Here is a 12,581-nt window from a genome sequence, read left to right on the forward strand (position 1 = left end):
AATTCCCCATTACAAGTTATGGAAGTATCTTCAACCACAATAAACATTAAACATAACTACTGAAATATGTCTCACTTCTTTCTTAAAAAGAGTGAACTTATAAATGATAATTTAAATTACAAGCATGATTAGGACACAGTGATTTCTTTAACTTCACCCCCTCCCCCCAAAAATGATCAAATTGACAATTGCCAGTTAGCTGAAGAAATAATATTTAGAAATAGACATCTAGTATTGCTGAAATAAGCTATAGGGTATACATTTTTATTTGCAGAGTACTTCAATTTTCATTTTTCAAGTAAGTGATGAGCTAGATTCATATTCAATTTCTCAAATATTGTAATCTTTTTTTCAGTCAAAATACATATTCAAATTGTGTGCAAACTTGACCACAGATACACTCAGTGATTAGACAGATTATGCAATTTCCATAAAGTATAATGCTATTGCTGAAAATGGATTAAACAATAGCATTAAATTCACACAAAAACAAATAATTTCAATGTAAACCATGTGGCAGGAAACAGAAAAGGTTTTGTTAGGAACTTCCGAGTGTAGCCAAAAGTGTTGGAAATAATGCTGGGGCAGGGTCTAAATCACAAGAGGAGCTTGTTAATTGATGAAATAGGAAGATAGATCTTTAAGGAGATAACAAAGATGGCTGGAGTGATGAGGCACTTGAAGTGGCCTATAGTAAAGTATTTGACAAAGTTCCTAAGAACACATCGAAATAATCAGGAAATTAAACACTCACAGGATCCAAAAGAAAGCATTAAGTTGGAATACAACTAAGATTTCAGGTAGAGGTAATTTTAAATGGAGGCTGGATAATCAACTGATAGGAGGATTAGATTCAAAGAAAAAGCTTTTATTATAACAGTGAGTACCTCCCTGCCTGAAAGGGTTGAAGACTCAGAAATCTGGGAGAGCTGTGACCTACAAGGCTACTAATCTCTACCAGGAAACAAGGAATTTAAACAGCCAGTTTTGACTGACATAGGCATTGAGCAATTGGCATCCTTGTATGTTGGTATTTGTGATTCTATGTTAGTGGTCAGTTGAGCCATCAAATCATGTGAATGATACGTGATTTTTTGATTTGTGGGTTGGGTCAGTCATCCCTACAGCTAACAGCCTGTGTCCTTACTCCTCACTCCTCAATCTGTCGTTACTTACTGTCCCCACTTACTGCAGGGTCCACTTATCACCTCTTGCCCATCTCATCACACCCCTTTCTTTATACCAACTTTCTCCCCTTTCTTAATCATGATGTAGGGTTTAAATCCTAAACACTGATACTTCCTTTCCCCCCCCCTCAACAGATGTTGGTTGATCCAGCGTTTTGGTTCAAGCCATTCAGGGCAGATTTTGGGTCTCAGATGCAAAATATAATTCGTTAGCTGATCTGCACTGCTTACAATTACAAATAATATTTCATAATGAAAAATGGCTCGGTATGTGACATAAGCACACTTGTGACGCTTGTCAATGGTTGCGATTGGAATAGCACAGCCAGGGTAGAAATAAAGACTCGAGTTGAATTCTGATTTGCACTCATTCAGTCAACTATGTATCTACAGTGTGCCCTTGCTACAACAAACCCTGCTGGCTGAAAATGTATACCTGCTGAGAACATAGGAAGCAAGCACAGCAGTACTAAGATGATTTACCAAATTCAAGTGCCAAGGTTTGTATGATAATGTGTACCTAGGCAAAAAGTGAAGACAGTTGTGCTTCCAAAAATAATCAATAGGAAATTGAAAAAAAGGTTAGATGAAAAAGAAAAATGATCCGAAACACATTGGCTATCCAGTATCATAAGCAAATAAAGAAAGCTTTTCAATATACTATTAGAAACTGTAGCCCAAAAAAAAAACTACGGCAAAATTTAGAGTTTTTATATATCCAATAGAGACTCAGGGTAATGACTCTTAGTTTATCAATTATCTCTGTACACATATTTCAAAGACGCTTTTAACACTTCCCATGCACTCACTAGAAAACCCAGGAAACCTTCAAAGGACAGGTACAGTATCAATATAGTTTAATTATCTGCCATGGGTTTAATCGATATTTCTAATGTTTAATAATACACAAACTACAACGTGGTCTTACCGCTAACCACCGGTATCAGGGACACATTCCCCCACACTTCAGTTGCTTCCTGACCTGTGATTTAAAAATATTTACAGTTCCAGTGAGTCATGGATTACAAAAAATTAGGTTAATCCAGTGACAAAACAAAGCTTTCGGGAGCACTGGCTGATGACATCCAGCTGAGCAGACCTGCAAAAACTCCTGAACTCTACAACCAAATTCTGCATTAGGCTCTTGTGGTGGTGTGATGAGATATAAGTTCCATGCTGACCCTGCATGTTAAGATCTCACACTCCTAATTTCTTCTATGATGTTAATACCATTTCCAGCAACATTTTTAATTCACATTTCAATTTTGAAAGTAACAGAATAAATTTACCCCACATTGACCATAATCCAAATCACTTGTACACATTTCTTCTTGCCACGACTTTTACTGATCAACTTGATTTTCTAATTTCTGCCAACTTTGTCATATGGACCTGATCCGAATCCTGTGCTGAAGACAACACAGTTAGTTCTCAAGATCCATAGAACCTCCAAGTTAGATTTTCATTCCTCAGTCAGGGTATGCTTGGAATCCATTCCCAAAGGTGAAAGGACGGCGCAAAAGTATTCACAAGCTAATCCTTCCCAGTGTTCACGTAAAAGGTTTAATCTCTTCTCTTCTCAAATTGAAATATAAAACTTCAAAACCAGATTTAGCAGCAGCTTTAAAATACTGTTTATAGTGCCTTAATTGTTGTTCATACAAATTCCCTCAGCACACAACCTTTGAAGTTTCAGGTTCAGCCCTATCCACCCATTTTCTTTTCAAATGCCTAAATATACTGGAGCATTATAAAAGCACTATCAATTCCCTACAAAATTTCCTGATTCCAGCAAAGCTATCTGGAGACGGAAGGAGAGAGTGAGAGGAAAAAAAAACACAAACCACTGTGTGCAAAATAAAAATTTCATTGTGTATTAAAATCACGATGAAGAAAATGATACAATTATATACAGATATGTGAAACATGAACCAAAGTAACCACAACTATATGCACTCCACAGTGACAGGTTTTATAATTTCATGGTTGTCATCTGGTAAAGTGACAGAACTATGAGTATTTGCAAGTGGATAACAGAATTGTCTCCAACTTTACAGACGCTCTGACTAAGATTATCAATGTATGAGGACAGGATAGGTGCATAATTAATAACTTTGGTTCTACATTGCCAATATATACAGTACCATCTGGCAGACTAATGATCTTACATGAGGTTGATCATATAGATCTTAATACAGTTCTTAGAATTTAATGCACCTACATAGTTAAAATCCGTTGCATCTTTTCATATCAATAATAAAGGCACAACTATTGTGATGAACAGATATTTGTTACCCCCAACATTTGGGGGCTTACAGTACATAGACTGCACTGGACAACAAACTTTACAATTTTACTCTCTAGCTTCTTATGAAGTTCAGGATAGAATATCACCTGTGAAACTTAAACCTACTGTATTCATTCCTGTGAAATGAATAGATTTAAGTGCAAATTGTGGTGTATGAATAACTTTTGTCCACTAATATTTTCACATATATACTAGTTGATATCCATAGCTGACTATGGATAAAAATGGAAAGTTCAAACTCGCAGTTGATATATATAACTATATATTACAAACATATCAAATTTGTGCGAGTTACTGCTAAGCACGTTACAGTTTTGACTACTTAACAAGTATCAAGTGCATTTCCATGGAAATTGCTTTTATGGATGTTACAAATTGTGCAAGAGCTATTTATACACAATTTAACTTAAAAAACTAAATTCTTTGAACATTAAGAAGGCTAGAGTTTACATTTTCGAGAGACTGAATTCTCCCTCACTTTTCAGAACACTGACCCGTTTACAGAACTCATCCAACATGCCCAAGAGCAATAACTAAAAGAAAAACAAAACAGTTCTTTTTAAAAAAGTAATGAGAATGTCAAAAATACAGTGTGCTTACATTTGGAAAATTACCAGACACTGGTAAAGTAACAATTAAAAATAACACTTAAAACAGAAAGTCCATATGTAAGACTGACGAAGATACTTTACTCTCATACACTTTTACATATAAAAATGGAAATCTGGTCCAGTTTAAATCTTTTGTAGAAATGATTTGTCCAAACAAATCAAACTTCCAATCGTTTATTTTGCAAAAATATTAATTTTACTGGAATAAAACAATCTAATGCTCTTGAAGCCAGTTAAAATGAGTCCATTATTTGAACTACTAATAAATATTGGTCACTGTTAATAAATTATCACATTTTTCTAACCATTGCACCATTAGCAGCTCTTCATATTTATTTCAGTGCCATTTACTAGTTGTGCGCTGTACCACTGCCATCTGTTCTCCCACATTAATTAGATTGTAGTTTCTTCTGGTGCATGAAGTTCATTTTGTGCAGTAGAAACTCTTTCTAGTGAATCACGATCAGCAAACTGAGGAGAGAAAATAAATACTTATGTAAGTGCTCCCCTATTATAATTATGGAAACGTTATTTAAAAGCACGTGGAGAAGTAACACCACTTTGTGATCCCAAGTTCTTATGGTAATCAAACCATAGACTATCACGCTGCAGAATTTCCAGTATTCATTATTTACAGATATGGCATGTAACAGGCCCTTCTGGGCCAATATCCTACCTAGCCTAATTACAGGAAATTTACAATGATCAATTAACCTACCAACTGATACCTATTTGGACTGTTATCAGAAAACCAAAGCACCCAGGGGAAACATAAACTCATTACAGGCAGCATCAGAAGTGAAGTCAATTGCCCAAGCTGTAATACTGTCATCTAACTGCTACACAACTGTAGCACCAGACCATTGGATATTATTTCATTAGTACTAGGACAAAGTCAAACAAAAAACAATACTGGCTCAATGACTCTAGATAATAGATATTGAAAGGCAGAGAAAGATGATAAACCAAAATAATTTTAATTGTTCACTTATGTATTCTGCCTGGAGGTCGGTGACTAGTGGAGTGGCACAGGGATCTGTCCTGCTATTTGTGATTTTTATAAATGACCTGGATGCAGAGGCGGAAGGATGGGTGAGTAAGTTTGCAGATGATATGAAGATTGGAGGAATTGTGGATGTAGCTGTAGGTTACAAGAGGATATGACAGGCTGCAGAGTTGGGCAGAAAAATGGCAGATGAAATTCAATCTTGACAAGTGTGAGGTGATGCATTTTGGAAGGACAAACCGGAAGACTGAATGGTCAGTTACTTAAGAGTGTGGTTGAACAAAGGGACCTGGGGGTTCAAATCCATACATCCCTCAAGGTCGCTGCAAGGCTGATAGAATAGTTAAGGTGGCCTATGGGATGCTAGGCTTCATTAACAGGGGGATTGAGTTCAAGAGTAGAGAGGTCATGTTGCAACTCTACAAATCTCTGGTGAGACTACACTTAAGGGAGTATTGTGTTCAATTCTGGTCACCTCATTATAGGAAGGATGTGGAAGCTATGGAGAGGGTGCAGAGGAGATTTACCAGGATGTTGCCTGGTTTGGAGAACAAGTCATATGAAGCAAGGTTAGCAGAGCTGGGACTTTTCTATTTGGAGTGTAGAAGGATGAGAGGGGACTTGATAGAAGTCTAGATGAGATTATGAGAGGCATAGATAGGGTGGATAGTCAGTACCTGTTTCCCAGGGCACCAATAACAAACACCAAAAGGCATATGTACAAGATTAAGGGAGGGAAGTTTAGGGGAGATATCAGGGGTAAGTTTTTTTTACACAGAGGGTTGTGAGTGCCTGTAATGACTTGCCAGGGATGGTGGTGGAGGCTAAAACATTAGGGGTATTTAAGAGCCTCTTGGACAGGCACATGGATGAAAAAAAAAGGAAGGTTATGGAGTAGAGTGGGTTTAGTGCTTTTTTTTAAAAAAAAATTATTATATGGGTCAGCACAACATGGAGGGCTGAAGGGCCTGTACTGTGCTGTAGTGTTCTATAGTTCTATGTGACAGAAACCTTGGAATATATTACCTTCTTAAAGACTTTCCACAAATACAGAATTTCCCTGAATAGCAGAATAACATGATCCAATCACAGCAAATGAAAAGAAATGTGAAAGAGAAGGCAGTCTCACCGATACAACATGCACCCATCCCCTTCATATCTTGTGATGCAAGTCAGAATATTCAAAGAACTGACTGTAAACCTTCTACACATCCAAAAAAAGGATTTAATCAACATACCTGAGCACTTGCAGCCAAATTTGCTTGTTGTCTTCTTAAGTCTGTTTTTATGAAAACTGTAAAGAAAATAAAAATTATGAAAAAATCTATTTGGATTACGTGCACATTTTATCAGAATAGGAACCTAAGGCAAATATGACTTCTCTTAAAAAACAGTTGTTAGTTTGCCTATGCAGTCAATTAAGCAGTAATCTCAGAAAAATTCAGATACAGCAAAGTTTGTTCAAAACCTTTTAAAAGCCAAAATACAAAGCTTTTAAAAATGCACATATTAAAATGGAGATTCCGTTTTCAAAATAAGGATATTACAAATACAATGCTAAATTAAGTAAAATTAGAATTACTGAAAGAAACTTCATTAACATTATTTAAGCAGAAGTTTTTCTATATAATAAAACAGATTTATCAGTTAGACACACCTTAATATCTTTCTACAGATGTTATACAATGGCATCAATTTATGAAGAAACCAGTAAGAAACAAATAAATTGTATTGATTTCTGTAAACCTTTTAAGAAAGTCACCATCCAGTTACATTTTAATTCAATTGCATATTAGCACCATACAACAAAATATTGACTTTACAATTTTTTTTGCAGAGTCCTTACCTCACACTGCTTCCAGACAGAACACTGGCTGAAAATAGCAAGACTAACCAATTTAGAAATAAAATCATCCAGCACATATTAGAAGTTATAATAGAAGGGAGTGATTTTAAGGCCTTAAAAACAGAGGACGTGATCAGCAAATCAGAAATTTACCAAAATTATCTACTAGCCTTGGAAATGTGCAATTTAACTAGTTTTATTGGTGGTTTAGTTTCTTTTAAACATAAGCCTTCAATATCTATGTTTCAAAATAAACAAGAAAAAAATTGTTAATTCTTAAATCAGATGACTCATTTTCCAGTAACAGTGTTATGACTTGAGCTTGGAACGAGCAGCTCTACAGAAAGCCAGGCTTGGAGAATTTCTTGTATAGATTCTGCATAGCATTACCATTCTGTGTGACTGCAGCATAAAATGCTTGCTATTGTCACACCCTTATTCGAGGACAACTGCATTACTTAATTACCATTAAGGACAACATTAAGTAGTACAAAATATGTCAAAAATTGTGATGATCCAGAAATTAAAGAAAAAAATTCAAAAGAATTGAAATCCATGCTTCATCTTGAAATTTATGTCCTCCAGAAGCCCCCAAAAAATTACTGCCTCATAATCACTCCCAACTATTCTTTCTCCTCTTTTTGGTGTGATGCATTATAGCTAGATCCAATGTAAAACAGATGCTAATTCAAGATGTTAAAGTTGCATTGCCATGGGTAGTGCATGTAGATTTACGTACATCAGTTGAGATGCTCCTTTTTTTGGTTTATATTTTAAAACTAATAAATGTATTAACAGATGCATGCAGTAAACTTTTTATTGCATCTTATAGATGTTTGAAGTATCTGAGGCCTTTGAGTAATGTGATTTTTGCAGTGGCCAAACTACTTACTGGAAACTCAAATGATTTGAGTGTGCACATATAACATCTACACATATTTACTTTTCAAAGTGGCATTTTATTATTAAGCCATACCCATAAATTAATTACCTTTAACAATAATCAACTGCAAGCCACGCTTAGTGGCTGGAGGAAATTATGTCACTTTTCCACATCAGAGGGTGGACAGACTAGAGCATTAACTTTCTGCTGAAGAAACAAAAACATAAACTGACACTAACTTGTCAAATACTTAATTTTTTTGTAAATCAGAACCAAATAGCTCATAATTTGCCAGCCCAAGCCAGCATTATGCCCACCTAGCCTGGCACTGCCGATATTGGTCTGATGCAGAGTAAAACTCTCTAATCTATCCCAATGCAATGTCTTAACTGTAAGCTTTGAACATCAACGTGACATTTTCCTCCACAGCTACTTTTATTTTCTGGCCTCTCAAGAGTTAGCTTTTTCTTCTGGCATCAAACCACTAGCTGCCCAGGTGGGGGAATTGTGTGAGTTAAAGAAGTAGATTATCAGTTACAAATTTATGTATTTAAAACTACCTCATTCACAAACTACATTGAGCCTCAATTCAATAGAGACCCCAGAGGTGAGGGGACAGTATTCCAATCCATAGTACCAATCAATCCCTATTAGAATTTCTTTTTCTCATAACACCATGGTTTTGTTTACTTGCAGCAGCATAATGCCGCCTTACCCTGTACACGATTGTCCATGGACAGTCACAATCCTGGTTCGTTCATGTTGAATGGTTATATTTCTTTCCTAAAACCTGAAGAGACTAGCTTCACAATTGACTTGTTAATAAAAACATGCCAGCAAACCAAACAAGAGCTATGTGTGCGTCGCAAAGCTGCAGACACTCAAAGAGTTCACAGGATGTAAACAGCAAGAATGAAAGCTTAATAGTTTATGATTATAATGTATGAAGTGGTCAGATCCTTGAAAGATGTTTCAGCTAGCTTTATAATTTACTCTGTGAGCTTTTCATTCGCGAATATCCATTTAAGTGTAGTTCTTCCCTTACCACTCTTTTGTTTTCTTACCGTCACTTGCATAGCCACCATGTTTTGCCACATGCCTTTATTTCAAGTGACAGAAGAGTGATGAGACACTGTATAAAGAAGAGATACTGGAAATCTGTTAAAAAGCTGCAATACATTTAGGTGGTTTTGCAGAATCAGTGTATGTTGTCAAGATTTGTGCACAACCTCTCCTAGGATTAACCATTAGCAGCAACCTCACACTGGAGAACAGATTATTACAGAACCTCAAACAAGTGCAGAGTTCCTTGCTCCGTATCTTATCTAAGCCTTTAAGTGTTATGTATTTGTATGCACCCAGAGCTGCAACTGGATCACCAGAAGAGCATGTTGGGGATCATGTGATCTGCACTGCTACACGATGATAGGCCTTTTCCAATTTCAATTTAGTCAAAAATTCTTTAGTAATTATCCATCAAAACTTGGAGTGAAGTTTCATAAACATTCTATCTGAATTTCATTCTTAAGCTATGTAATTTAAGAAAAAGATCTAATATCATCCATCCAGATTAACATTTTATTCATTGGTTGATCCCCTCAGTTTCCAAATTCCATGTACTACTGATAACTTCCAAGACTTTCCAATTAACTAATTAACCTAACATCATTTCTTTTTTTGCTAATTGATTTACATAAAATTTGTGAAAACCTATTGTAGTTTACTAAATGTATTTACAGTACTCAACATACAATCAAAACTTAGTACCTGTGGTTTGTTGAACTGGCTATATACTTCCTGTGCTGGAGAGAGGAGCAGCTGGTAAAAGGAGCTCTGCGATTTATTGGGAAAAAAACTGGGTAAATTGGTTAAGAATATATACAATACTTTGGGTGGAGAGTGTGCACAATGTTTACAGTTACAGTCAGTTGAAAATTTATATCAACAAACGGTGTAGATATATAGAACATAAGCCTTGAATTGGCAAAGTTGCTGCAGCCTTCTTTCCAGTGGGGTTAAAGCCCAACAAATGCAACAAGAATGTTCAAAAAAGTTGCAAAAAGGCAATTTCGGAATTTAAGCAATCCCGACAAAAATTAGGAAGATATATGGAACTTCAAGGACATGGGGAATCAAAACCCAGAAGATTCTTAAGATGTGTAATATTTATAATAGACATAAAAGAACAGGCATACTAGAGTTTGGAACTGTCTTATGGAAAGACTTTTGTTAACAAAGTTAATGACAGTGACCAACTGAGAAGTGGAAATAAAATGAAGGGTAACAGAAGTAACTGAAAGCCATAGAAAATGTTATTGCTGGCATCTAAGAAACCACCAGTTTCTTCGGAGTAAGTGCTTATTAAATTGTCATTGTAGAATAGCAGTATTCAAAACAAAGTGGTGTTGATTAGCTTTTAATACAGAACTCTGAATAAAGTATAAAAGAAAGCTGTGCAGCAATGTACAAGAGGCACAATTTTCTAAAAACAGTGATTAAAGGCCATAGCATTATTGGTTAATGTAATAATGAAGTGAGGTAGAGTGAATATATTAAAGTTACTTGAAAGGATGAGTGAATAATTTCAAACAGAAAGGCTGTCACTATCTTTGATATACATATAATGAAGTTTTCAGGAATAAAATAAATTCCTTAATTCAGAAGTAAGTGGAACGCTTGTCTTAAAGTAGTAAATGAACAAACAGATTTGAAATTTTACTTGAAGAACTGGCAATAAAACTGATGCATAAAATGCAAATTTATGCTTCAGGCACAGAAAGAGTAAAAAAAAATGCTTGTGGAAGTTATATTCCCAGCACAAAGATTAGACTCTTGGTATTTTGGAATGAAAACAGAAATCTAAAACAATTCAGATGCAAAAAAAAAGACTACTTTAAAACATAACAAGCAGCAAGTGAAATAGAATATATGATTGCAAAAATAGAAGGAATATTAGAGGTAGCAGTAAGATGTAACCTCTCCACTTAAGGACTCATTCACTTGCTTCTTAGAAGAATGAGGCAATGGATGAAGAAATGGTGCTTGTAGTAACCTATTCCAAGTTCATTATCAAAACTGTAGACATATTCCAAATGAAGCCATATTGCATCTAATGTGAGCGAGAGAAGAGGCTTATTAACGAAGGAATCAAATTCCACAGTTTAATAAATCAAAGCAGCAGCAGCAAAATGCTAACATACACACTTCTGCATGGAGTTAACATGGATGCCAGAGAGAAGGATTTCAGAGCAACAGGTTTTGTCTCATAAACATGTAATCATTTAATGTTGCGGTAAAGTAAGAGAGAAAGAAGAATGCCCAGTCTGAAGTTTATGTCCTATGGGAACCAACACTCCAAACACCGATCAAATTCATTCAAGTAATGCAAATAAGCTGAGGAAAAGGAGCTGGGCAATTACTGAGATCACAAAAGGAGGAAGGCACTTCAAGTAGTTTAAACTTCTATTGAGAATACCAAAGTAACAATCAGTTGAGTAATGCTCATGCAGTCCTGAAAGTGTTGGTAAAGGTAAAATTCAAAGGAATGATAGATTATGAAGAGGGAATAATATAACTACGAAAATGAATGCAAAGGATGAATGATGGAAAATGACTTGCATAAAGAATGACTCTTCTCTGAAAAGATCACTTCATGCTGCAATGCTGTTACCACAGTTTAAGTATCAGGAAGTTTCTTGAATGATTAAACTGAAATAAAATTATTTTCACACAATGTAACTGCCCGGTGGTATCACAAACATTATGTGTTAGTTCAAAAATCTTAACCTTCAGAACATTTTTGAGGCACTGAAAAAATGCAAAGATATTCGGGAGACAAAGATATTGTTTGGACAGTTTTTAAAAATGGAAGGAAATTAACAGCCTCATAAGCCAACTAAGAGAATGAAAAAAAAGCATCTTTCTCTCCTTTCTCCAAATTTAAATTCCCAGCAAATGCAGTTAATGCAATAGCAATTAACTCCATAAAACAAAAAGAGCTGGATAAATATCTGATAAATAGTGCAGAGGTTTCCAAGTTTTAAAAAGAAAGATGGATTTTATTCACCATGGAACTTTATGGTTACTATATTGTTGAAACCATAAGTAGCATTTAACTGAATAATTAGATTAATCCAAAGATTTTCCTTCAATACCCCTCAGGTATGGAGAAAAGAAAAAGAATGAAAGGAACAAGAGAGACCCTGGGTAAAAATTCAGAGCTTTATCTTCTTGGAGTTTTTTCCAGTCGATGGCTGCCTCCTGCACAAAATGACTGGGCTGAATGGAGTCCTGAATAGGGAAGAATTTATAAGATCTGTGGAGGGAATGGCCTTAACAGGCCAAAAGGCCTTTTCATTGGTCCATGTTATTATTTACATTTAATAGATGGAGGTGCTGCTTTTATTAAACAGCAACGCATTACACATTGTTTTAAATGATAAAAGCTGCTAATTACCTGTAAGAATGAGTCCCAGAAAGATCCAAGAACAAAGAAAGATATTTCCTGTAAACGTGTCATAATCAGCTTTCAACTTTCCTTGGGCCAGTGTGAACACAATTCCAAATAGCTGCAAGCACAAAAAAAATTGATATTAAGCTAACTGTCCAAGATTAACAATACCCTATACATTGAAGAGTTAACTTACATGTTCCAAAATAATCAATTTTTGCTCAATCAAATAATTATCCAAACTAACACATTAGTGTTAGTTGTACATCCAACTGCATTAGACTCGAATT

At 35.4% G+C, this 12,581-nt stretch overlaps 1 protein-coding gene across 3 annotated transcripts in view; it reads right to left on the bottom strand.

The window, feature by feature from the left end:
- Nucleotides 1–3,038: 3,038 nt before the first annotated feature.
- Nucleotides 3,039–12,581, bottom strand: part of flvcr1 (FLVCR heme transporter 1) — a 33,959-nt gene continuing 24,416 nt past the window's right edge. Inside the window, exons 8-11 of one of the 3 annotated variants that reach the window (XR_009515107.1) lie at nt 12,298–12,409; nt 7,950–9,674; nt 6,351–6,986; nt 3,039–4,577 (exon numbers count right to left, since the gene is read on the bottom strand). Coding sequence is in view for 1 of the 3 variants with exons in the window: in XM_059985861.1 (XP_059841844.1) it covers nt 4,500–4,577; nt 6,351–6,406; nt 12,298–12,409 (246 nt within the window). In the remaining 2 variants the exon portion in view is untranslated. Of the gene's footprint in view, nt 4,578–6,350; nt 9,675–12,297; nt 12,410–12,581 lie in introns of all 3 variants that reach the window. The other 2 variants (XR_009515106.1, XM_059985861.1) reach the window with 2 other exon arrangements.

Source organism: Hypanus sabinus, chromosome 12 (assembly GCF_030144855.1).
Source record: "Hypanus sabinus isolate sHypSab1 chromosome 12, sHypSab1.hap1, whole genome shotgun sequence".
NCBI lineage: Eukaryota > Metazoa > Chordata > Chondrichthyes > Myliobatiformes > Dasyatidae > Hypanus > Hypanus sabinus.